At 45.7% G+C, this 23,937-nt stretch overlaps 1 protein-coding gene across 1 annotated transcript; it reads left to right on the top strand.

The window, feature by feature from the left end:
* Window positions 1–1,555: 1,555 nt before the first annotated feature.
* LOC308467786 (MAP7 domain-containing protein 3-like) lies at window positions 1,556–23,937 on the top strand. Its single transcript, XM_080989490.1, has 4 exons — window positions 1,556–1,652; window positions 8,691–8,771; window positions 9,472–9,635; window positions 23,823–23,937. Exons 1-4 carry the CDS (start codon window positions 1,631–1,633, stop codon window positions 23,928–23,930), a joined length of 375 nt encoding a protein of 124 aa, XP_080845616.1. The 5' UTR covers window positions 1,556–1,630; the 3' UTR covers window positions 23,931–23,937.

Raw genomic sequence — 23,937 nt, forward strand, 5'->3', positions numbered from 1 at the left:
TCCAACATCCTCCCCCTTTCCATGTAACCTATGGCGCAGTTTCAACCCAACTGCAACCGCTGTACATATACCTGAAGTTGTTCTCTGTTAAGAACTTTAGACAACAGATCTGCAGGAATTCCGTTTCCTGGCATGTAGGACACCTGAATGAGTCCTTTCCAAACACACTCCCATGCACAATGTAATTTTATCTGCAAGTACTTGGTTCTTTGCTTACAACTCTCTGAAGCTAGCAAAGCCAAACAGGACTGGTTGTCTTGATAAACCTGTATAGGACATGCAACAGTTCCATGTCTGCAACTAAAGGTGGAATGGAATTTTCCAACAAGTTGTAGTCCCCAAACAGCTGGAGGGCAGAGTTTGAGGAAGCCTGGCATAGTCCATCACAGGCATAGGCAAACTCGGCTCTCCATCTGTTTGGGGACTACAATTCCCATCATCTCTGACCACTGGTCCTATGAGCTATGAATGATGGCAGCTGTAGTCCCAAAACAGCTGAAGGGCCAACTGGCTTATCTGCCTTGTGATTCCCGATGTCAGATTTAGGCCCATTTATCCTCTGACGCAGGGTTTGGCCTGTTGGTCCAATATAGAGAGCTGAAGGGTGCTGCTGGCATTTGATGGCATACACAACGTTCGAAGATGAGCCATTAAATAGGCCTGAGATGGGATGTTTGGCGTTGTTGGGTCCAGCGATGGTGTTGTCTGGGTGTATATGGCAGCAAAGTTGACATCTGGGTTTATTGCACGTTCTGATACCCATTTCCATGTTAAGTCTCCTTTCTGTATTATTGTGGGTGAGGAGTTTTAGAACTATGAACTTTTTATTTTTGGAGAAATCTCTGCCCAAAGAGCAGGTTTGAATATTGTCGTACCAGCAAGTCCCCGTCCCCCCCGTTGTTTTATTTTTATTTAGCCATATAACATTACATATACATATACATATTATATCTCCAACAAAAGAAGAAAAGATAGAAAAAAAGAAAAATGAAAGAAAAAGAAACTAGAAACGAAACAGTATCCAATAAACTTCTTTGTAAGGAATACAAGCCCTCCTTTCTCCTATAACTTTTTTTCTATTTTTATAATTATAACATCTCCTCTTACGACTTCAGACTCGACTCCCTGATTCGTATCTTGACTCCCCCTCCCCTGCAAACGGAACCACCTTTTTCCATGTAGTTTATAAAAGCATCCCATTCTCTCCTTATTCTCACATTTGAGTGACTTCTTATTGATTCTGTAAGTTGAGCTAGTTCTAGATACTCACTGAGTTTTAAGAGCCATTCTTCTTTTGACAGCAATATGTTGCTTTTCCAGGGTTTTGCAATCACAATCCTGGCAGACACATATAGAAAGACTCTTTTTATTGTCTTTTGGAACGTCTGTTGTGAAACTTCCTCATAAAAATAATTCTGGTTTTTTTGGCGTGATACATGAAGAGATAAAAAAAATGATCAGATGTACCAGCAAGTCTTGCATGAAGCCTGCTGCCGGAAATACATTGTGGATTTTCGTTGTAATAACTGTGATTGTGGTCTGTTTGACAGTTGCAGCAGCCCAGGTGTTGGCAGAGGAAAGAAGAAGCCAAAGTCGTGCTAGTCCTGTTCCAGTCCAGTCTCCAGTTGGTATGAAATCTTCAACCAGGCCAGGTAAAATCCTTGCTTTAATAATAATAAAAAAATCCATTCCTGTGACTTCCTCGGTTGTGGCTCTTCACAGTCCTTCCGCTTTTCAGTTCACGAATCTGTGCTGCTACTTTTTAAGTTGCATATTCTCCTTCTCAAAAGAGTCCCATTTTGACATCTTTCAAAAGCTTGGTAAGAACTGGTCTACTTGGGCCAATGAAGATGCTGCTTTTGTTTTGCAAAGCAGGAAATGACCACACACCAGAGCATATACTTTTCTCTTAAAATAATATTTATTATACATCCATTTACATCAGGCATGCCCAACTTGGCCCTCCAGCTGTTTTGGGACTACAACTCCCATCATCCCTAGGTAACAGGACCAGTGGACAGGAATGATTGGAGTTGTATTCCCAAAACAGCTGGAGGCCCAAGTTTGGCCATGCCTGCTCATGTTAGTTATTCTACTTTTTCTTGTGTTTCTCTAATCAGATTTGAATATGTCTTCCCTCTATTTTCAAGATTTAATCTGTATCTGCCAGGGGACTTGCGTTGCCCGGATCATTTTTAAGATTTTCTTTGAAATTTGTCCATTCTTTATTGACTTTTTCAATAGCCTTTCCTCCTCTTCTCCCTGTTAGTTTTGCAAGATGTAAATACAGGTGAAACTCAAAAAATTAGAATATCATGGAAAAGTTCATTTATTTCAGTAATTCAACTTAAAAGGTGAAACTAATATATGAGATAGACTCACGACATGCAAAGCGAGATATGTCAAGCCTTTATTTGTTATAATTGTGATGATCATGGCGTACACCTGATGAAAACCCCAAATTAACAATCTCAGAAAATTAGAATATTACATGAAATCAGCAAAACAAGAATTGCAATTAGAGCAATATTGGACCTCTGAGAAGTAGAAGCATGCATATGTACTCAGTACTTGGTTTGGGCCCCTTTTGCATCAATTACTGCCTCAATGCGGCGTGGCATGGATGCGATCAGCCTGTGGCACTGCTGAGGTGTTATGGAAGACCAAGATGCTTCAATAGCAGCCTTTAGCTCTTCTGCATTGCTCGGTCTCATGTCTCTCATCTTTCTCTTGGCAATGCCCCATAGATTCTCTATGGGGTTCAGGTCAGGCGAGTTTGCTGGCCAGTCAAGCACAGTAATCCCATGGGCATTGAACCAGGTTTTGGTACTTTTGGCAGTGTGGGCAGGTGCCAAAGTCCTGCTGGAAAATGAAGTCAGCATCCCCATGAAGCTCATCTGCGGAAGGAAGAATGAAGTGCTCCAAAATATCCTGGTAGACGGCTGTGTTGGCCCTGTGTTGGACTTAATGAAGCACAGTGGACCAACACCAGCTGATGACATGGCTCCCCAAACCAACACAGACTGTGGAAACTTCACACTGGACTTCAAGCATCTGGCATTATGTGCCTCCCCATTCTTCCTCCAGACTCTGGGTCCTTGGTTTCCAAATGAGATGCTTCTGACGTTGTTTCTTGTTCAGGAGCGGCTTGACAAGAGGAATACCACATTTGAAGCCCATCTCCAGGATCTGTCTGTGTGTGGTGGCTCTTGATGCAGTAACTCCAGCCTCAGTCTACACCTTGTGAAAGTCCCCAGCACGTTTGAATGGTCTTTTTCTGACAATCCTCTCCAGGCTGCGGTCATCCTTGCTGCTTGTGCACCTTTTTCTTCCACACTTTCCCCTTCCGCATAACTTTCCATTAATGTGCTTCGATACAGCACTTTGGGAAAATCCAACTTCTTCTGCAATTACCTTTTGAGGCTTTCCCTCCTTATGGAGGGTCTCAATGATGGCTTTCTGCACAACTGTCAGGTCAGCAGCCTTCCCCATGATTGTGCTTCCTACTGAACCCATTGCAGGTGTTATGGATTGAATAGCTACTGCACCTTTTCACAATATTCTAATTTTCTGAGATTGTTAATTTGGGGTTTTCATCAGCTGTACGCCGTAATCATCACAATTATAACAAATAAAGGCTTGACATATCTCGCTTTGTATGTCATGAGTCTATCTCATATACAGTGGTGCCTCGCAAGACGAAATTAATTCGTTCCGCGAGTTTTTTCGTCTAGCGAATTTTTTGTCTTGCGAAGCACGGTTTCCCATAGGAATGCATTGAAATTCAATTAATGCGTTCCTATGGTCAAAAAAAGTCCAATCAAAGCCAAATTTGGTACAACAAGAGTTTATTAACTGCTCTTTAAAGTCACACATACTTTAAAGAGCATATCAAAAATTGAAGGAACAATAAATTAAGTTTCTAAACATGACAGGAAAAACATTTAAAAATCAAAAAAGGGTACATTACATTTTCTAAGACTCTGGGGGACCACTCGAAGAAGGTTCCTCTTCCACTCTTTGCTTCTTGCTGAGGAACCTGTCCATGGTCTGCTGCTTCATCCGCCTTTTCAGCAGCTCCCTGAGAGGCGACATGACCGTCGTATCAAAAATGTTCGCTTGGTCATGTGCCACGTGCTTGTCAGGGTGGTGCCGCTCTGCAAAAGCCTTCACCTCATTCCACTTCTGGCAAATGTCCCTCAGTTCTTTGGAGGACAGCCGTTCCTCAGTTGCTTCCTCCTCTTCCAGCGAGGCCTGCTCCTGCGCAACCTCTGACTGCAGTTCAACCAGCTCCTGGGTGGTCAGCTCGTGGTCGTGCTCCTCCACCAGCTCGCAGACGTCCTCCTCTGTGACCTCCAGGCCCATGGTCCTCCCCAAGGCAACAATGTCCTGCACCACTGTCGACTCTGGTGCATCAGAGTCACTTGGTGCCACACAGTCCGGCCACAGGCTGCGCCAAGCGCAATTCAAATTCCTCTGGCTGATCCCCTTCCAGGCCGTGGTGATCATCTTCAAGCAGGTGATGATGTCGAAGTGGTCCTTCCAGAATTCCCGCAGGGTGATGGTGGTGCAATCAGTCACCTCGAAGCATCGCCTGAAAAGCTCCTTGGTGTAGAGTTTCTTGAAATTGGCGATGACCTGCTGATCCATCGGCTGGAGCAGTGGCGTGGTGTTAGGCGGCAGGAACATGATGTTGATGAAGCTGAACTCCTCCAACAAGTCCACCTCAAGGCCTTTAGGATGAGCAGGAGCATTGTCCATCAGAAGCAAAGCCTTCAGCGGCAGGTCGTTGTCCAGCAGGTACTGTTTGACAGCAGGGCCAAAGGCAAGATTGACCCAGTCCACAAACAGCACACGTGTGACCCAAGCCTTGCTGTTGGATCGCCACATGACACTCAGCCGCTCCTTGTCGACCTTGTGTTTCTTGAAGGCCCGTGGGTTCTCCGAGTGGTACACCAGCAGGGGCTTGATCTTCAGGTCGCCGCTTGCGTTGGCACAGAAGAGCAGGGTCAGACGGTCCTTCATGGGCTTGTGGCCAGGCAACTTGGCCTCCTCCTGTGTGAGGAAAGTCCTTTTGGGCATCCTCTTCCAAAACAGCCCGGTCTCGTCGCAGTTGAAGACCTGCTGTGGAACGTAGCCCTCCGTCTTCACAACCTCCAGGAACTCCAAGGCAAAGTCTTCAGCCGCAGGAACATCAGAACTGGCAGCCTCTCCATGCCTGACCACGCTGTGGATTCCGGATCTTGCCTGGAACCGGTCAAACCAGCCTCTGCTTGCCTTGAAGACTTCTGGCTCGGCCGAGGTTCCTGGCTGTTCCCGGATGAGGTCTGCGTGCAAGGCCTTGGCCTTCTCACAAATCACGGCCTCAGTCACTGTGTCCCCTGCACGCTGCTTCTCTTCTAACCAGATGAGCAGCAACTTCTCGACCTCCTCCAGAACAGCTGGGCGGTTCTTCACGATCCTGGTGACTCCCTTGGCTGCATCAGTCGCAAGGATCTTCTCTCTCATCTTCAGGATGGTCCCGATGGTCGATGGGTTCCTGCCGTACTCCCTGGCGAGGTCCGTCACACGCATTCCACCGTCGTGCTTCCGGATGATCTCCTTCTTCATCTCCAGTGTCACCTTCTCCTTCTTCCTCTCGCCGGCCTCCGCAGCAGCAGCCTTCTTGGGTCCCATGGCAGCACAGCTGTTACCTTTGTAAACTCAGAAAAAGAAAAAAAAATCAGCAATTCAAACCCACAACCAAGTCCTTGAATTCCAAACACCCAACCCAAAATCCAAAAACCCCCAAAAAAGTTTTAAAAGTTTAACTTACGAAATGGCTGCAAATCACCAAAGTCTTCAAAATCCTCAAATGGCTGCAAAAGAAGTTTTGGGAAAGCTTTAAAAATCACCAAAGTCTTCAAAAACCTCAACTGTTCCCCCAGCCCCTCCCCAACTGTTGCAAACCCCTCCTCAACTGTTCCCCCAGCCCCTCCCCAACTGTTGCAAACCCCTCCCCAACTGTTGCAAACCCCTCCTCAACTGTTCCCCCAGCCACCCAGCACACAGAAATTCAAAACCCAGAAAATTTTTCAAAAAAACAACAACATGGCCCAATGGTTACAGAAAACCATAAAAATTCAAAAAAAAGCACACAAGCTCCCAGATTCCTGCAAACCCCTCCCCAGCTGTTCCCCCAGCCACCCAGCACACAGAAATTCAAAACCCAGAAATTTTTTTCAAAAAAAACAACATGGCCCAATGGTTACAGAAAACCATAAAAATTCAAAAAAAAGCACACAAGCTCCCAGATTCCTGCAAACCCCTCCCCAGCTGTTCCCCCAGCCACCCAGCACACAGAAATTTAAAACCCAGAATTTTTTTTCAAAAAAAAACAACATGGCCCAATGGTTACAGAAAACCATAAAAATTCAAAAAAACCACACAAGCTCCCAGATTCTTGCAAACCCCTCCCCAGCTGTTCCCCCATCCACCCAGCACACAGAAATTTAAAACCCAGAAATTTTTTTCAAAAAACAACAACATGGCCCAATGGTCACAAAAAATCATAAAAATTCAAAAAAAACCACACAAGCTCCCAGATTCTTGCAAACCCCTCCCCAGCTGTTCCCCCATCCACCCAGCACACAGAAATTTAAAACCCAGAAATTTTTTTCAAAAAAAAACAACATGGCCCAATGGTCACAAAAAATCATAAAAATTCAAAAAAACCCACACAAGCTCCCAGATTCTTGCAAACCCCTCCCCAGCTGTTCCCCCATCCACCCAGCACACAGAAATTCAAAAATTCAAAGCCAGATATTTTTTTTAAAAAAAAAACATGGCCCAATGGTCACAGAAAATCATAAAAATGCAGGAAAAAACCACACAAGCTCCCAGATTCTTGCAAACACCTCCCCAACACCAAGTCCTTGAATTCTAAACACCCCAACCCAAAATCCAAAAAACCCAAAAAAAGTTTTAAAAGTTTAACTTACCAAACAGCTGCAGAAGAAGTTTTGGAAAAGCTTCAAAAATCCAGCAAACTCTTTAAAAAGCTCAGAAAGGCCACCACACCACGTGCAATGTGTTGCTCCTCGAGGTCAAGTCGCAACTGCACCTCTTCCAGCAATGCACCCTGGGTTTTAACGGTTTTACGAAAAAGGAAACAAACTTGCAAGACGTTTTCGTCTTGCGAAGCAAGCCCATAGGGACATTCGTCTTGCGAAGCAACTCGAAAACGAAAAAACCTTTCGTCTTGCGAGTTTTTCGTCTTGCGAGGCGTTCGTCTTGCGGGGCACCACTGTATTAGTTTCACCTTTTAAGTTGAATTACTGAAATAAATGAACTTTTCCACGATATTCTACCTGTAATTTTCCCAAGTTTCACCTGTATTCCGTCGTTTTTTGCTAGCAAGCCTGATTTGGTGGGGTTATTGTTACTTTTTCAGTTTGGGGCTATCGGGATTCTTGCTGCTGTGGTGGCGTACATAAATAAGGCTCTACAGTGGTACCTTGGGTTACATACACTTCAGGTTACATACGCTTCAGGTTACAGACTCTGCTACCCCAGAAAAAGTGCTTCAGGTTAAGAACTTTGCTTCAGGATGAGAACAGAAATTGTGCTCCGGCGGCACGGCAGCAGCAGGAGGCCCAATTAGCTAAAGTGGTGCTTCGGGTTAAGAACAGTTTCAGGTTAAGTACAGACCTCCGGAACAAATTAAGTACTTAACCCGAGGTACCACTGTACAAGTTTTCTCCACCCCCATCGTTCAGCCAGGATGCGTGGGTCCCTCTCCCGAGGTCCTTCTGGCAGTTCCCTCCCTGCGAGAAGCGAGGTTACAGGGAAGCAGGCAGAGGGCCTTCTCAGTGGTGGCTCCCTCTCCCATCAGATGTCAAAGAAATAAACAACTATCGGACTTTAAGAAGACATCTGAAGGCAGCCCTGTTTTGGGACGTTTTTGATGTTGAATGCTGTCTTGTTTTTTTCATATTCGGTTGCGATCCACCCAGAGTGGCTGCGGAAACCCAGCCAGATGGGCGGGGTATAAACAATAATTTATTATTCTATTATTATTCTCTTCTCGAAAGTTTCTCATTGTGACATTTTTCCAAAGCTTGGTAAGAATTGGTCTGCTTGGGCCGATGAGGATGCAGTTTTTGTTTTGTGAACCCGATATCCCCCAAAATGCAAGGGAATTACCGTATTTCTATATGCAACAGTGGCCTCGAGAATCTTAATAGCATCAGACTGGAAGGGAGAAAAAGGACCATCAAAATGGAAGTGGCAACAAAAGTTAATGGAGTGCGCAGAATTAGCCAAGCTATCAGGAAGAATAAGAGACCATGTAGACCAAGTCTTTTTCAACAAATGGAGTTTATTTAAAAACGACATACATATAATGTATAAGACTATATCCTCCCCCCCCCATTTTTAAAAAAAGTTTAAAATTGGGGGTTGTCTTCTACACGAAAAAAGAAAGAAAGATTTTTCCTCCAAAAGCACTTTATTTTAAAAATCCGGTTTAAATTTAAAAAATCATTGATTTTTATCCACCATGCCCTGGCGCATGTATTCCCATGTTAACCAGTATCCCTGCACGTCAGGCTGGAGTTGCACTCCTGGGAAAAGAAAATTGCGCCCATTGGTCACTTGTTCCTCCAGAAACCTCAGCCCTGTAACCAGTTCAACTTTGCCATCCTTTCCAGTGATTGATGGGTCCACCTTGAGAACAGAAGAGAGGCAAAGGCTGGCCAGGGAGCGGAGAGAGGAGCGCGAGGAGCAGCACGGTAGGGATATATTTAAAAATACAGACATTTGATTACCATTCAAATCGATTTAAATCACGATTTACCGGTAAACCACTTGTCAGTCAGACCTGATTTAAATCGCTAGTCTGTAAGATTTGATTTAAATCTCTTTTTTTTTAATCTTGCTGGCATCCTCTTAATCTGGACAAGCAGAGGAAGGTTTTCTTTTTGGAAGAATAAGTTTTCAGAGTGGTTTTGACAGTTATATAAAAAATAACTGATTTGGTTCTACTATTAGAAATACATTGATGAAATGATGGTGAGGTTTAATAAGTTAACTGCTTCTATTTGGACAGCTTTTCTGCTGCACTTGATTGGAAGGAGAAAAATAATCATTTCCTTCATAACAATTAAAACAATTTATTTAACCAAAACAGTAGCATTATAACATATGCCTCCCTGTTTGTTAACTGATGTGGTTAAACAGTTTTTTAAAAAAACAACTGAGTTTTAGACACATGAAAAACTTAAAACAAATCCTTATTTCCTGATGAATAGCCTTTGGACTAGAATGTCTCTTACATAGAAAAGATTTAGAATGATTTTTCCTCCAAAAGCATTTTATTTTAAAAATCCGATTTAAATTAAAAAAGCCCGATTTAAATAAAAAAATATGATTTTTTAAATGTTGTTTTTAAAAAAATCATTGATTTTTATCCACCCTGGTTGAAATTTGCAGCGGCCAAAGAAACACAGGTATTGGAAAAGGAGAAAAAGGCCAAACTCCAGTATGAGAAGCAAATGGAGGAGAGACAGAGACGACTGAAGGAACAGAAGTTGAAGGAGCAACAAAGGAGAGTAGCAGTAGAGGAAAAGCGGAAACAGAAGCTGGAGGAGGAGAAGGTATTGTAGAGCTGAATGCTGTTGCATTAGAGCAGGCATGGCCCAACTCGACCCTCAAGCTGTTTGGGAACTACAATTCCCATCATCCCTGACCACCGGTCCTGTTAGCTAGGGACGATGGGAGTTGTAGTCCCAAAAGAGCTGGAGGTTCGAGTTCGGCCACCACTGATTTAAATAGGTAAGAGCAGGCATGGCCCAACTTTTCCCTCCAGCTGTTTGGGGACTACAATTGCCATCATCCCTGACCGCTGGTCCTGTTAGCTAGGGATTGTTGGGTGTAGTGAAGGGTTAACCTTCTGTGTCTTGAGGCTGAGAGGAGGCGCTTACAAGGGAAGTAAGCCAGGACGTGACGAAAGCAGCTTGGAATGCTGTGAGCTGAGTGAAAAGTGAAAGCAGCTTTGCTACGCAGCTGCAAACTGAGAGAGAAGGACGCAAGGAAGATGCAGCTTGAATCAGATGGAATTTCTTGATTGTAAATATGCTACTTTTGAGCAAATAAAGTGATATTAGGAAAGAAGAAACGTGTGGGACTTCTTTTACTGCCCTTTCAACACGGACGCTGTGCAATTCTGCTAATTGCTTTACGACCTACAGAGGAGTGCAGGGGAAGCGTGCCGGACGCCGAACAATAAAGCAATAAATCTACCTAACAAGGTTATGGGTCAACGTGAAGCATGTGAGAAAGGGCTTTGAAGCTTTATTTGCTGATCGTCAGTTTGATCGACTGCCGGAGACTTCAAAGGGCAGATCGGAGGAGGCTGACGGGGTGGGAGCTGAGAGCCATGACGTCCGGAGTGCCCAGTTTGGCTGCTGAGTGAGTACCTTTGGAAAAAGCCAACAGAAGGGAGGCAATGGCTCAGCCCTGTGAACATGGCTTTGAGCTTAAACTGCCATGTCAGAAACTGACTAGCCAAAATTGGCTGCAGTGGAGCTTTCAAGTAGAGCTTTTGCTAGTTGGGGAGCAACTGTGGAATGTAATTCACCCCACACAGAATGCAGCTGGGAAAGCAGAGGCTAAGAGGGCTGCAGAGCAAAGTGAAGTTGAGAAGCATGTGCTTGCTTTTTTGGCAGAAAGTGTGGAGGCTCATCTGGTGCCTGTTGTCCTGGGTGCAAGAAGGCCAGAGGCCGCTTGGCTAGCACTCCAAGAAGCTTGTGAAGCTGGAGTGGGAAGCAAGGGCCGAGAAGTGGCTGCATCCGAAAGGGAGAGGCAAGATGGCGCTGGTCACATTCTTGAGAGCCGATACACAGCTGGGAGGAGCTGTGAGCCCCCACAAGGGGGCGAAGGGACTGTTGCTGTTGTTGTTGCTAGCAATGCTGCTTGTGCTTTTGCTGAGCCTGGGAGCTGTGTGGATGCTGCAACGTGTCTGTGTGAGGAGCCTGGAGAGAGGCCAAGTGTTGGGAGCCCTTTACCCATCAGAGGGGGTGCAGGAAAACGTCCTGGAGACCCCATGAGCAGTGGGGGGGCAGTGAGCAGTGAAAGCTCAGAGACGCCTCTTTCTCCAAAAGCTGCCAAGAGTTGTTTACGTCGTGAGTCGGAGCCTGGGAAGCTGAAAAGAGCTAGAGGCTTCAAGGTCGGCCACCTGCAGCAAGTAGAGATAAGAGCTTCAGAGTTGTGTGGGAACGCCGAGACAAGTCCAGTCTCCATGGCAACTGAGAGAGTTGCATCTAAGGAAGCTGTGAAGGTCGTGGGCAAGTCTTCCTGCCGGGGGGAGTCTGTTGCCGTGACAACCAGAGAGGACATCTGCAGAAGCCCCAAGGAGGGGGGTAGTGAGGAGATTGTTGCCCTGGCGACCCAGGAATGTAAACAACAAGACTTTCTCACTGTAATAATCGACAGTGGTGCCTCAAATTCGTTGGCGCCATCTCCTGATCTTTTGAGGAATTGCAGGACAGTAAAAACTGAGAAGTATGTTACGATTGCAGATGGAAGCAGAAAAAGGCTAACAGAGACAGGCCTGTTCTTCTGTCCTTTTCTTAAGCATGAAGTCAAAGCTTATGCAGTGCCCGGTTTAACTAACTGTTTGTTAAGTGTGCATGATCTACTGATCGATGGTTTTCAAATTTCTTTTGCAGGTGACAAATGTGAATTCTCCAAGGATGGGAAACACGTGTACACAGTGCAGTCTAAAGATAATTTGTTTGCTGTAAATGTGCCTTTTTCCACAGGAGAAGATGACACCGAAGATGCGAAGGGCCAATGTGTGAATGTAGCACCCCACCATGGTTGTTCACATATTTGGCACCGACGCTTCGCCCATTTGAATTGGAAATATCTCCAGAAAGCACCAGAGCTGACACAAGGGTGCAAATTTAATGTTTGTGACAAATTTCTAGATTGCAATGCATGTAAACAGGCGAAAGTTGTGACATGCTCATATCCAAAGTCAGAGAGACAGACCACACAACCCTTTGAATTAATTCATGCAGATTTGTGTGGACCCATGTCTGTTGAGTCACTGGGAGGTTCGAAGTATTCTCTGCTTTTGATTGATGATTTTTCGAGGTCTGCTTGGACCTTCTCTCTGAAAACGAAAGGGGAGGCGGCTAAAATGATCAGGGATTGGATCACCGCAGTTGAGGTAACTTTTTCCACCAAAGTTCGTGGTTTTCAAAGTGACAGAGGTTCTGAATTCACTGGTTCTGCTTTACAGGATTTCTTTAGGGAGAAGGGGATTAGCCACAGACTGACTGCTCCTTACTCTCCGCAACAGAATGGGCTGGCAGAGAGAAAGAACAGGACGGTGCAGGAAGCTGTGTCTGCGATCCTGTGGGACGGAGGGCTACCCCAGAAATATTGGTCTGAGGCCTGGCGCTATGTGGTCCATACGGAGAATAGAGTGTACAACTCTAGTGTAGGAAATACACCGTATTTCTTACTGCATGGAGAGAAGCCTAAGGTACACTACCTCCGTGTGTTTGGTTGTGAGGCTTGGGTGCTTATTCCAAAGGCTCTACGCAAGAAAGGTGAGCCAAGATCTAAAAGAATGATCTTTGTAGGGTATGAGCCTGGCTCAAAGGCCTGGCGGTTTGCGTACCCAAGTGGAGGCCAGTCTCGGTTGGTTATCAGCAATAGCGCTGAGTTCTGTGAGCAAGCCGGTTGGAAGCGTCTGCATGCTAATCCAGACGTGCTTCCACAGCAGTTCTATGACTCAGACGTTGAGGAAGAAGAGGAACTTGGAGCTGGGGACCACGGTCCAGAGGGACAGAGTCCAAGGCAGGGACAACTCAGGATCCCTCAGAGGGGGGAACCTAAAACACCTCCTCAGGCAAGTGTCAAGTTTGAGCCAAAGAGTGAGCCTTCTTCACCTGCTGGACCAGCTGTAAGGCCCAAAAGGCGCAGCAGGTCAGAGGGGGAAGGCACTGAAGTTGAGGATGATTTAGCTGGACCCAGTGAAGCGACAGGGTCACCAGGATTCACACTGAGGAGATCAGCGAGGACAAGGAGGCCTCCTGATCGGTACGACGCTTCAGGCGTCTGGGTAGGTTCTGCAAGATGTGAACCTGAATCCTTCGAGGATATTCAGAGTTTACCTGAGGAAGAAGCAGGCAAGTGGCACAGGGCAATGGACAAAGAGATGAAGTCCATGAAAGATCTAGGTGTGTTCTCACTCACAGAGTTGCCACCAGGCAAGCAGGCTGTGAGTTCCAGGTGGGTTTACCGCTTGAAACCCACAGACGCTGGAGAGCCACAGTATAAAGCCAGGTTAGTTGCTCGAGGATTTACTCAGAGGAAGGGAATACACTTCACGGAGGTGTATTCGCCAACGTCACGAGCGGAGACTCTGAGAACGCTTTTAGCTTGTGCAGCACAAAGAGGCTGGAAGGTAAACCACTTTGATGTGGATGTTGCCTACCTTAACTCAGATCTCCAGGAGGAGCTGTACATGATTCCTCCTCCGGGGTTTGAGAACTTAAGGCAGGATGTTGTGTGGAGATTGCACAAATCCATCTATGGATTACGCCAATCTGCTAGAAACTGGAACATGTGCCTGAATGAAGCCTTAGAAGAGCTAGGTTTCAGGAGAAGTGTTGCTGATAGTTGCTTTTATTTGAGAGGTTCAGGAGCAACACAAGAGTATTTGCTGATTTGGGTTGATGACGTGCTATTCTTCTCAGAAACAGATGAACAGGCAGAGGAGTTTGCCAAAGAGCTAGGTAAATGATTCAAGCTTAAACAGCTTGGTGCTGTCAAAATCTATCTAGGTGTCAATGTTGAGCGTGCACAGGATGGAAGCTTTTTGCTCAGCCAGAGAGGTAAAATTGAGCAACTGCTTCAGAAGTTCAGGATGAGTGATTGTGCAGGAGTGAGAAGTCCTATGGAGACTAGTTTTGTGAAGGACAGCCAGCAAGTAGAACGCGCTGCGTTCGAAAATACTGAAGTGTTTCAGTCAGCCCTAGGGAGTTTGTTGTACTTGTCCCAGTGGAGCAGACCTGATATAGCGTTTGCTGTCAATCTGCTCAGCAGGGAGGCATCAAACCCTAGTGTGCAAGCCTGGAATGGCGTCAAGAGAGTTCTGAGGTATTTGCAGGAGACCAGCACAAGGAGAAGTCAAACTGACTTGCTTTGTGGACTCGGATTGGGCTAATCTTGAGGATTGCAAGTCTGTGTCTGGCCTAGTGGTGAAGTTTGGGAACTCAGTAGTTGGATGGAGGTCCAAGAAGCAAAGTCTTATAGCGCTCTCATCCACTGAGGCTGAGTTCAGTGCTCTTTCAGAGGTGTGCAGAGAAGTAGAGTTCTATGCTTGTTTGGTGCAGGAACTCTGCGAAGTGGATTGTCTGCCGATACGTGTTTTCGAGGACAATCAACCATGCCTGCGTTTGGCAGAGTCAGGTCAGTTCAAGGCCAGAACTAAACACCTAGACATTCGCTTTCGGAATGTGTGCCAGAGTGTTCAGGAGGGATTAGTTGCGCTGAAGTATTGTCCCTCTGCCAAGAACCTAGCTGATGGGTTCACGAAGCCACTCACCTTCCAAAGACATGGGGAGTTTTGTGAAGGTCTGGGTTTGGGACGACCAAGGGTCGATTCTCCCCTCAGACGCGAGACAAGAGGGGGTGTTGGGTGTAGTGAAGGGTTAACCTTCTGTGTCTCGAGGCTGAGAGGAGGCGCTTACAAGGGAAGTAAGCCAGGACGTGACGAAAGCAGCTTGGAATGCTGTGAGCTGAGTGAAAAGTGAAAGCAGCTTTGCTACGCAGCTGCAAACTGAGAGAGAAAGACGCAAGGAAGATGCAGCTTGAATCAGATGGAATTTCTTGATTGTAAATATGCTACTTTTGAGCAAATAAAGTGATATTAGGAAAGAAGAAACGTGTGGGACTTCTTTTACTGCCCTTTCAACACGGACGCTGTGCAATTCTGCTAATTGCTTTACGACCTGCAGAGGAGTGCAGGGGAAGCGTGCCAGACGCCGAACAATAAAGCAATAAATCTACCTAACAGGGATGATGGGAGTTGTAGTCCCCAAACAGCTGGAGGGCCAAGTTGGCACTAGTTGTATCTGTCTTAATCCTCTTTTAAAGTTGTTTTAATTTTTTAAAATCTTTATTAAACATTCAGCCATTATGTACATAAGAGTACACAATGTAACCTGTATACAAACTCCATGTACAAACTCCATATACAGTGGTACCTTGGGTTAAGTACTTAATTCGTTCTGGAGGTCTGTTCTTAACCTGAAACTGTTCTTAACCTGAAGCACCACTTTAGCTAATGGGGCCTCCTGCTGCTGCCACGCCACAGGAGCACGATTTCTGTTCTCACCCTGAAGCAAAGTTCTTAACCCAAGGTAATATTTCTGGGTTAGTGGAGTCTGTAACCTGAACCGTATGTAACCCGAGGTACCACTGTACAAAGTTTGCTAAGAAAGGGAAGAAAGGAAAAGGAAAAAAATAGGAGGATGATAATAATAATAATAATAATAATAATAATAATAATTTATTTCTACCTCGCCCATCTGGCTGGGTTTCCCCCAGCCACGCTTGATAGCTTCCAACATAATAATAATAATAATAATAATAATAATAATAATAATAATAAAAATTTATTATTTCTATCCCTCCCATCTGGCTGGGTTTCCCTAGCTGCTCTTGGCGGCTTCCAACAGAATAATGATATTCCCCAACCAAAAGAGACAACAGCAACTGATGCACCCCAAGTACATAAACCAGATGAACTTGTGCATAACCCAGATGAACCAGTGAAGATGAGACAAGCAGTAACAACCAAGAAACTGCAAAAAAATAGACCAAAAGCCCGGGAAAAGAAAACTAAGAACATTAAAACAACAAGGAAAATAAAGATAAGCCGACATAAACAATGGCAGAAATTATTTAATCTACTCCCATTGGACTCAAATAAATCTGCTGCACGAGATAAAAAAGAGAAAGGCAGGAAGGGGAAAAAGAAGGCAACGCCAAAGCTAATGGCTAAGGTGGCATCTCTGAACCAGAGCTTAGAACTAAATGGGAGGATGGAAGCAACATCCCAGAGCTCTGGTAACAGTTCACTCAGTGAGCCAGATTCTGGGGGAGAAGTGGTCCCTAATAACGAAGGCAGCAAACCGCTTAGCAAATCGGGAAAGGGGGACGATGCAACGCCCAATCGCGATGACAACACTACACAAGATGGGCAAACCTTTACTCAGGCAAGATGTTGGAACCTGATTTTAAATCCCCCAAAATTGGTATTTACAAACTTCCCAAAATCAAAGGGCTTCCTTACAGGGAAAGATCGAAGAATGAGCTCTTTGAACATTCTGAATGATATATTGCCAGGAGCAGTAAAGCCATATGACATTATTTCTGTAGATTATTTGCATCATGATGGTTGTTCAGTGAGAGCAATGATCACATTTAGAGACCAGAACCTGGCCAAGTTTATCTACAGATCAAGATATATATTCCTAAAGGCCCAGATAAAAATTCTCAGATTTTTTGAAAACAAGGCACCACTGAATCCCCTTCTGGAAGCTAAGCACGCAAACCCTAGTAAGGAGAAACAACCTCCCAAAACCCGACCTGGTCTCCAGAAACAAGAGCTTCAAAAACTAAAAAGGAAAGATGCCCACCTGCAAGACCTGCAACTTCAAGAGAATGAAGATGAGGATCTTTTCTCCGTGGAGGAAAATACCTTAATTAGGCAATTTTGCCATTTTCCATCCCCAATACGGACTGAAATATTAGAAAGATTGGATATGCTAAGAGTTAAGCTGGCTGGGAGAGATATAAATGGGGAGATCAATGTGGACGCCCATAAAAAGGACCAGACTTCCTTTAATTTGAACCCTATACAAGAACAAAACCCAGCGGCCTGTCGGCCATGTTACCTTCAGACAATGGCTGAGATTAACCTACCCCCAATTAAGGAAGCCCAGCACACTGAAGAGAACACTACACCACCTCCAATAAGGAGAACCATCCCTAAGGTGAACTCACCAGGCTCTTGGGACAAGCTGAGGTACCTGGATGAGGCAGAGTTAGGCCACAATCAGGTACCGGAAAAATACCTACGGAAAGAGATAACACACTTCAAAGGCCCGGTGACCACTAATGTCAGTATTAAACAGTTAACAGCCGAAACTATAGAACACTTGGCTAGTCTGCCATGTATGGAGAGCAATGGGCCGGCTCATAAAAGAGTAATCCCTAAAAGCACCTTGGGAAATAATTGACAAAGATTAGACCAGAGACAAACACCAGCCGGCTCCCTATCTCCGCGGAAATCCGACATCATTAGATATGAACAGACTCAACCCTCACTCACAAATCAAGCAAAAGCAGTTCTTTCCTTGAAAGATGCACCCAACCCATCCCAGAGCCTTAAAATTGTCTCCTGGAATGTTAACGGCTGGGCGACAAAGCAAATGGATCCTGAAGCAATGAATTTCATCTCTTCTTTCGACATTGTGTGCCTCCAAGAGACCTGGTCCCAACAAAGTATCGCTCTCCCAAACTATTGCTCCTTTAGCTCCTGTGCTCGTAAACTAACCAACAGGGGTCGCCCCCAAGTTGGCCTCGCCTGTCTTATTTCAACCAGCTTATCCCTCACTGTTTGCGAGGAAATTAAATCTTCCCCTTACTTTCTCACTATAAAGATCCATCTCCCAAAGACCAAAAGCCCATGGTTGATAACTACAGTATATCTGCCCCCAGCAATTAATGATTTCGACCGCAATGAAAGGTGGTCTGAACTTTCGTCTTGGCTCCATGATCTTCAAACAACTAACCCAGGACTTCCTCAAATCCTCTTAGGCGACTTTAATGCAAGAATAGGTCCCAACGACGATGATATAGTATCTCCCGCAGCACTCCTGGACAATCCCCTGCAGCCCCCCTGGGGAAACAGATGCTCTCTTGATCCTATAACAAATGCGTCGGGGAGGCTGATGGCCCAATTGGCCATGGAAAACGATCTCTGCATCGCGAATGGTAACATTACTCCCTTGTCCTCGCAGCAATTAACGTGCATCACTTCCCGGGGAACCAGTGTTGTCGACTACATTTTACTGACGCCGGAGCTATTCTCAATTTCTACAAAAATGGAAGTGGCTGAATATTTTGGTGGTGACCACCTTCCACTGACTCTATTGTTAAACCTAATAGAGCCAATTTCAGTCCCCTCAAACTATAGAACCACGGTACAAAGCCACCCTGTATACAAAACAAAGAAATGGACAAGCCTCAGCTCCTCTCTTGCCCTGGACATACAAAAATCATTTGATATGTCTGCAGTTCCCTCTGACCCAATCCTGCCCGCTGATCAATACCGGAAATTACTTGATGCTTTCTCAACAACTTACATAACCACCGCCTCGCCTACTCACCAACGCCTCTTCTCTGAATCGCCTTGGTTTGACAAGGAATGTAAAGCCCTAAGAAGGCGAATTAGGAAAATGGTCAGAATCATCAAATTTTCCAACGACCCCCAAACCCGTGCAAAGCTCATAGATATTAAAAGGACATACAGAAACATGATTCATTGCAAGAAACAGCAGCACATCCTTGAGGCTTGGTCCACTCTTCGTTCGGCTGTAGAGAGGCATGACTCCCGCTCCTTCTGGCGCTTAGTTAGACCTTCGGCACCATTCAATCCAGCTACCCAGATTTCCGCTGATGAATGGATTGCCTACTATTCAACCAGTTTCGCTTCTCCAAATCATCTTACAGATCTCCTTCAATCCCCGTCGGACCTCTGTTCCTGCTCTCTTAGTCCCACTTCATCAATAAACTTTACTTCAACTCGCATTTTCAACATCATAATGTTAATGCGAAGGAATAAGGCCCCCGGCCCAGACATGGTCCCGTTGGACCTTTTCCTGTCTGATCCTCTTTGGTGGAGCGAACACCTGACTCCTGTATTCACCGCCATCTCCTCCGCCCTAGACATCCCCGACTCCTGGAGAGAAGCTATAATAGTTCCGATCTTCAAAGGCGGCCAGCCAAACATCCCTAGGAACTATCGCCCCATCAGTTTATTATCCATCCCGGGGAAAATATTTGCCGCTGTTTTACTGGAGGAACTTCTCTCATGGGTCCAGGAGAGGAACATTCTACCGCTAGAACAGATTGGTTTCCGAAAGTCAGCATCAACCATGGACCACTGTCTAACTCTCTATCACCTTGCCAGTAAATACACTGCACCAAGGCAAGGCCACCTATTTGCCGCTTTCATGGACCTGGAGGCCGCCTTTGATTCCATTCCTAGGCAGAGATTATGGTCCAAACTTGCCCATCTGGGAATTGATCCGCACCTCCTCTTCCTAATTATTTCCCTTTATTCAAACACCACAGCTCGCGTCCGAAGTGGTCCCAACGGCTCCCTCACTACTCCATTTCCAACGGCCAAGGGCGCCCGACAAGGTTGTCTCTTGGCCCCTCTACTGTTTAATCTCTATCTTCATGATGCAATTTCCACTTTGAAGCTAGCATCTAAGTACCCTCCTCACTTAGCAGGCCACCCCGTTGCTTCCCTTTTCTATGCTGATGATGCCGTCATCTTATCCAGAACAGCTGCGGACCTAGCAAATGCAGTTAATGCATTTATCGCCTATTGTAAGGCGGAAGCTCTTAATATTAATTATAAAAAATCGAAAGTCCTCCACTTCACTCGTTCCCGCAAACTCAAGTTGGAGCCGCTTAAGATCACAGGTGGCTACTTAGAAAAGGTAAAAGCCTTTAAATATCTAGGCTTAATTTTCACTTATAATCTCTCCTGGACCACCCATCTACAATCTGCCTTTCTCGCTGCAACCACGACCTCTAACGCCATTGTCCGATTTTACCACCAGAAGGGCGGCAAACACCTTCCAGCAGCAATTCAAATATTTAATGCCAAAGTTGTCCCTAAATTATTATATGGATGCGAAGTATGGACTACAGCAATATCAGGTAACTTGGACCGCCCACTTCATATGTTTCTGAGATCTCTTTCCGGCGTCCCGAGATGTGTCTCAGGTGCAGCCCTACGACTCGAGTTCGCCCAGCCCTCAATTGTTAAACGAGCATGGAGTCGAGCCATTTCCTACAGCTTCCACCTATTAGCATCGGATGCTCGAATTAGAGGTGGTTTTTCCAATCTGATCCTAAGAGATATTCATAATTCCCCTTGGAAAACTACAATTAACCTCAAATTCCGCTCTCTTCTCAATTTGAATTGTAAAACTGTTCTTAACTTAGAGTGTATCAGCCCGGCGGCCCTACCTCCAATTAAAAAGAAACTACAGCAACTTGACTTCTCTAACACAGCTTCCTATGCAAGAGGGCCGTGTTCAGGCCTAGCCCTAGCTATTCCACCCCCTGAAGGGATCCCTCTATACTGCTTCACAATTTCTTCGGAGGCTAAGCGAAGGGCCTTTACCTGTGCCCGTCTCAACTGTTTTCCTACAGCAGTTCTGTCGGGTCGTTATTCCAGAGTTCCCATCGCAAATAGAACATGCACCTGTAACAACACGGCCCTGGAGACTATGGAACATGTAATGCTCTTCTGTCCTAACTGGACAGATGAAAGATCTCGGTTTTTAACTCCCCTCGTGAATAAGCTTCATCTCCCAATCCAGCCTTGGATAGTGTCCCTCCTTTTGCAGGATTCTGATTGTTGGATTACCGAGATGACAGCTAACTTCCTGCTTAGTGTGATGAAGAGGAAAGCAGCACTAACTTCTTCCTTAACACCACAGCTGCAGTCGATACGCCGCACAATCGAACGAAGTTCCAAGTAGTCTTATTGTACAAGGACAATGGAGTTAGGATAAATCTGAGGAGCTGAAGGACCCTTTAACGGTCCTCCTCCAGCTTCAGCAGTTTTGTTTGTTTGTTTGTTTCTGTACTATCTGTCGCTCAATGTTTTAAATCCCCTGTCGCTTTAGTAACCCCCCCTTTCCCCCCCTCTTTCTTTAAGTATTCGCCCAGGAAGATATCTACCTTTACCTCCCCACCCCCATTTCATGTTGTTATTTCAATGTATATCATGCTATGGCCACACGGCTAATGCAATAAAATCTATTGATTGAATAATGATAATGATTTTTGTTATCCCAATCATTATTCAAATATTCTTTAAATACTATCCATTCTTTATTAACCTTCTGAGTCAAGTATCTTCGAAGTCTCTCTGTCTTTTTTGCCAGTTGTATATATTCTACCATAGGGGTCGGCAAGGTTTACCAGCCATGGGCCGGATCACTCCCACAAAGATCGTCCGTGGGCCGGACTGGTTCAGTGCGATGCCGGAAATCGCGCCTGCGCATGCCCAGATGCTGGAAATCGTGCCTGCGCAGAAGCAATTTCTGGCATCTGGACATGCGCAGACATGATTTTCGGTATCCGCTCGTGCGCAGACACGATTTCCGGCACCACGCGGCGAGTCCCCCGCTGTGCTGGGGGACTCACCGAGTGGGCAGCTCGGTTCGGGGACGGCTCATGGGCCAGTAAAACGGTCTTCGTGGGCCGCATCTGGCCCATGGGCCACACGTTGCCAACCCCTGTTCTAACATTTGGGCCCGCCCATTGGGTTTTGTGGGAATATTCTCACTTTTTCAATTTGTCACCACTCAAATTCTGGCTGCTGTCATTGCATGCATGAAGAGTGCTCTCTAACCTTTTTCTTAATTTCTGTTGGCATGATTTCTAATTAGGAAGGCCTCCAGGGTTTTTTTGTAAATGGGCATTTGAGTATCTTTTTCAGTTCAGTATATATAATAAAGGTAAAGGACCGGTGCGTTTGCACCACAGTGCCACCCGCGTCCCACTTCCGAGGAGACTTGGACATTTCGGAATACGAAGAGCCAGCTGCAAAGCTTTCGAATCTGAAAACGGAATTGCTTTCGGAATCGCGCCGGTTCAAAGCCACGACTTAGGTTTCGGAGAGAACTCTGCCTTCTCCCAGCGGAATTCAACTTACAGGGTTGTACTGAAGGGCAGAGACATAGGCCTGCACCGCTCCTTCCATGTCGCCTGCGGCAACTAAAGCAGCGGCGAGGTTGATGTATCCGTCAATGAAGTCTGGCTTGAGGCGCAGAGCGTGCCGATAGTGCTCAATTGCCTCCTGCAGTTGGCCCCGTTCCTTGTACACGTTCCCCAGATTTGAGTAGGCTTTGGCCAGCAGCGGGTTCTGCTTGATTGCCAAAGTGCTGAAGTGAGCCGACCTGGGGAGGGGGGAAATGCAAGATTGTCTGGCATTTAATCTAATAGGTACTTACTATCTATCTATCTATCTATCTATCTATCTATCTATCTATCTAAAGGTAAAGGGAACCCCTGACCATTAGGTCCAGTCATGACCGACTCTGGGGTTGCAGTGCTCATCTCGCTTTATTGGCCGAGGGAGCCGGCGTACAGCTTCCGGGTCATGTGGCCAGCATGACTAAGTCGCTTCTGGCGAACCAGAGCAGTGCACGGAAACACCGTTTACCTTACTGCCGGAGCGGTGCCTATTTATCTACTTGCACTTTGACGTGCTTTCGAACTGCTAGGTGGGCAGGAGCTGGGACCAAACAACGGGAGCTCACCCCGTCACAGGGATTTGAACCACCAACCTTCTGATTGGCAAGTTCCAGGCTCTGTGGTTTAACCCACAGCACCACCCACGTCCCTCATTATAGATATATTGCGACTATTTCCTCCATGCACTAAACTGGGATTCCCAGAAGCAACTGGCTGCCCAGTGCTCAAAACAAGATGACTAGATCAGCCATTGGTCTGATCTACGAAGCCTGCTCTCCGTTCTTTTTGTAAATGGGAATGTGAGTATTTTTTTTAATTAACCACATACTGTTTTAAAAAGCTTTGAACTGCCCCCTTTAAAAAAGCTCAACAACTCTGACCTGCCCTAAAAATACTGCTCCCCTAAAAATACTTCAACAACTTTGACCTGCTCCCCTAAAAATACTTCAACAACTTTGACCTGCTCCCCTAAAAATGCTTCAACAACTTTGACCTGCCCCCCTTAAAAACTCAACAACTTTTGTCTGCCTCCCTAAAAAAAATGCATGGATGGATGGACGGATGTATTTTGGCCTTCTCCCCGAAAAAGCTCAACAACATTGACCTACCCCCCCCCGCCCCAAATTCAACAATTTTGGTCTGCCTCCCTAAAAAAAGGTGCATGGATGGACTGATGGATGGATGGATGGATGGATTTTGGCCTGCTCCCCTAAAAGCTCAACAACCTGTGACCTGCCCCCTTAAAAGAAACTCAACAACTTTGGTCTGCCCCCCTAAAAAAGTCAACAACCTTGACCTGCCCCCTAAAAAAAGGTGGATGGATAGATGGATTTCTGCCTGCTCGCCTAAAAATACTTCAACAACTTTGACCTGCCCCCCCAAAAAAACTCAACAACTTTCGTCTGCCTCCCTAAGAAAAGGTGGATGGATGGATGGATTAAAACTCCTCCGGGGAGGGATTCTCGCCCAGTTTAGGGAAGTTTTTAATGTTTAACACTGTCTTGTGTTTTTAATAATTGATTGGGAGCCGCCCAGAGTGGCTGGGGAAACCCGGCCAGATGGGCGGGGTATAAATATTATTATTATTATTAGTAGTAGTAGTAGTAGTAAATGTGTGTGTGTGTGTATATATATATATATATATATAAATATTGTATGTATATATATTATATTATTTGCATTAATAATAAAAATTTTCCAGAGAGTAACGCTCTCACAGTTACCGCTGCCTAACTCCATAGATTCAACAGGAGCACTATGAGGGAGTGCTGCATTGGACCCTGGAGCAGAGCCAGTGGCTGGAAACCCGACAGAAGAGATGGTCGTGGGGTGGCTCTGTGACCTGGCAAGCCAGGTAGGTGTCTG

The sequence above is a fragment of the Podarcis pityusensis genome, assembly GCF_964106645.2.
Source record: "Podarcis pityusensis genome assembly, chromosome: W".
NCBI lineage: Eukaryota > Metazoa > Chordata > Lepidosauria > Squamata > Lacertidae > Podarcis > Podarcis pityusensis.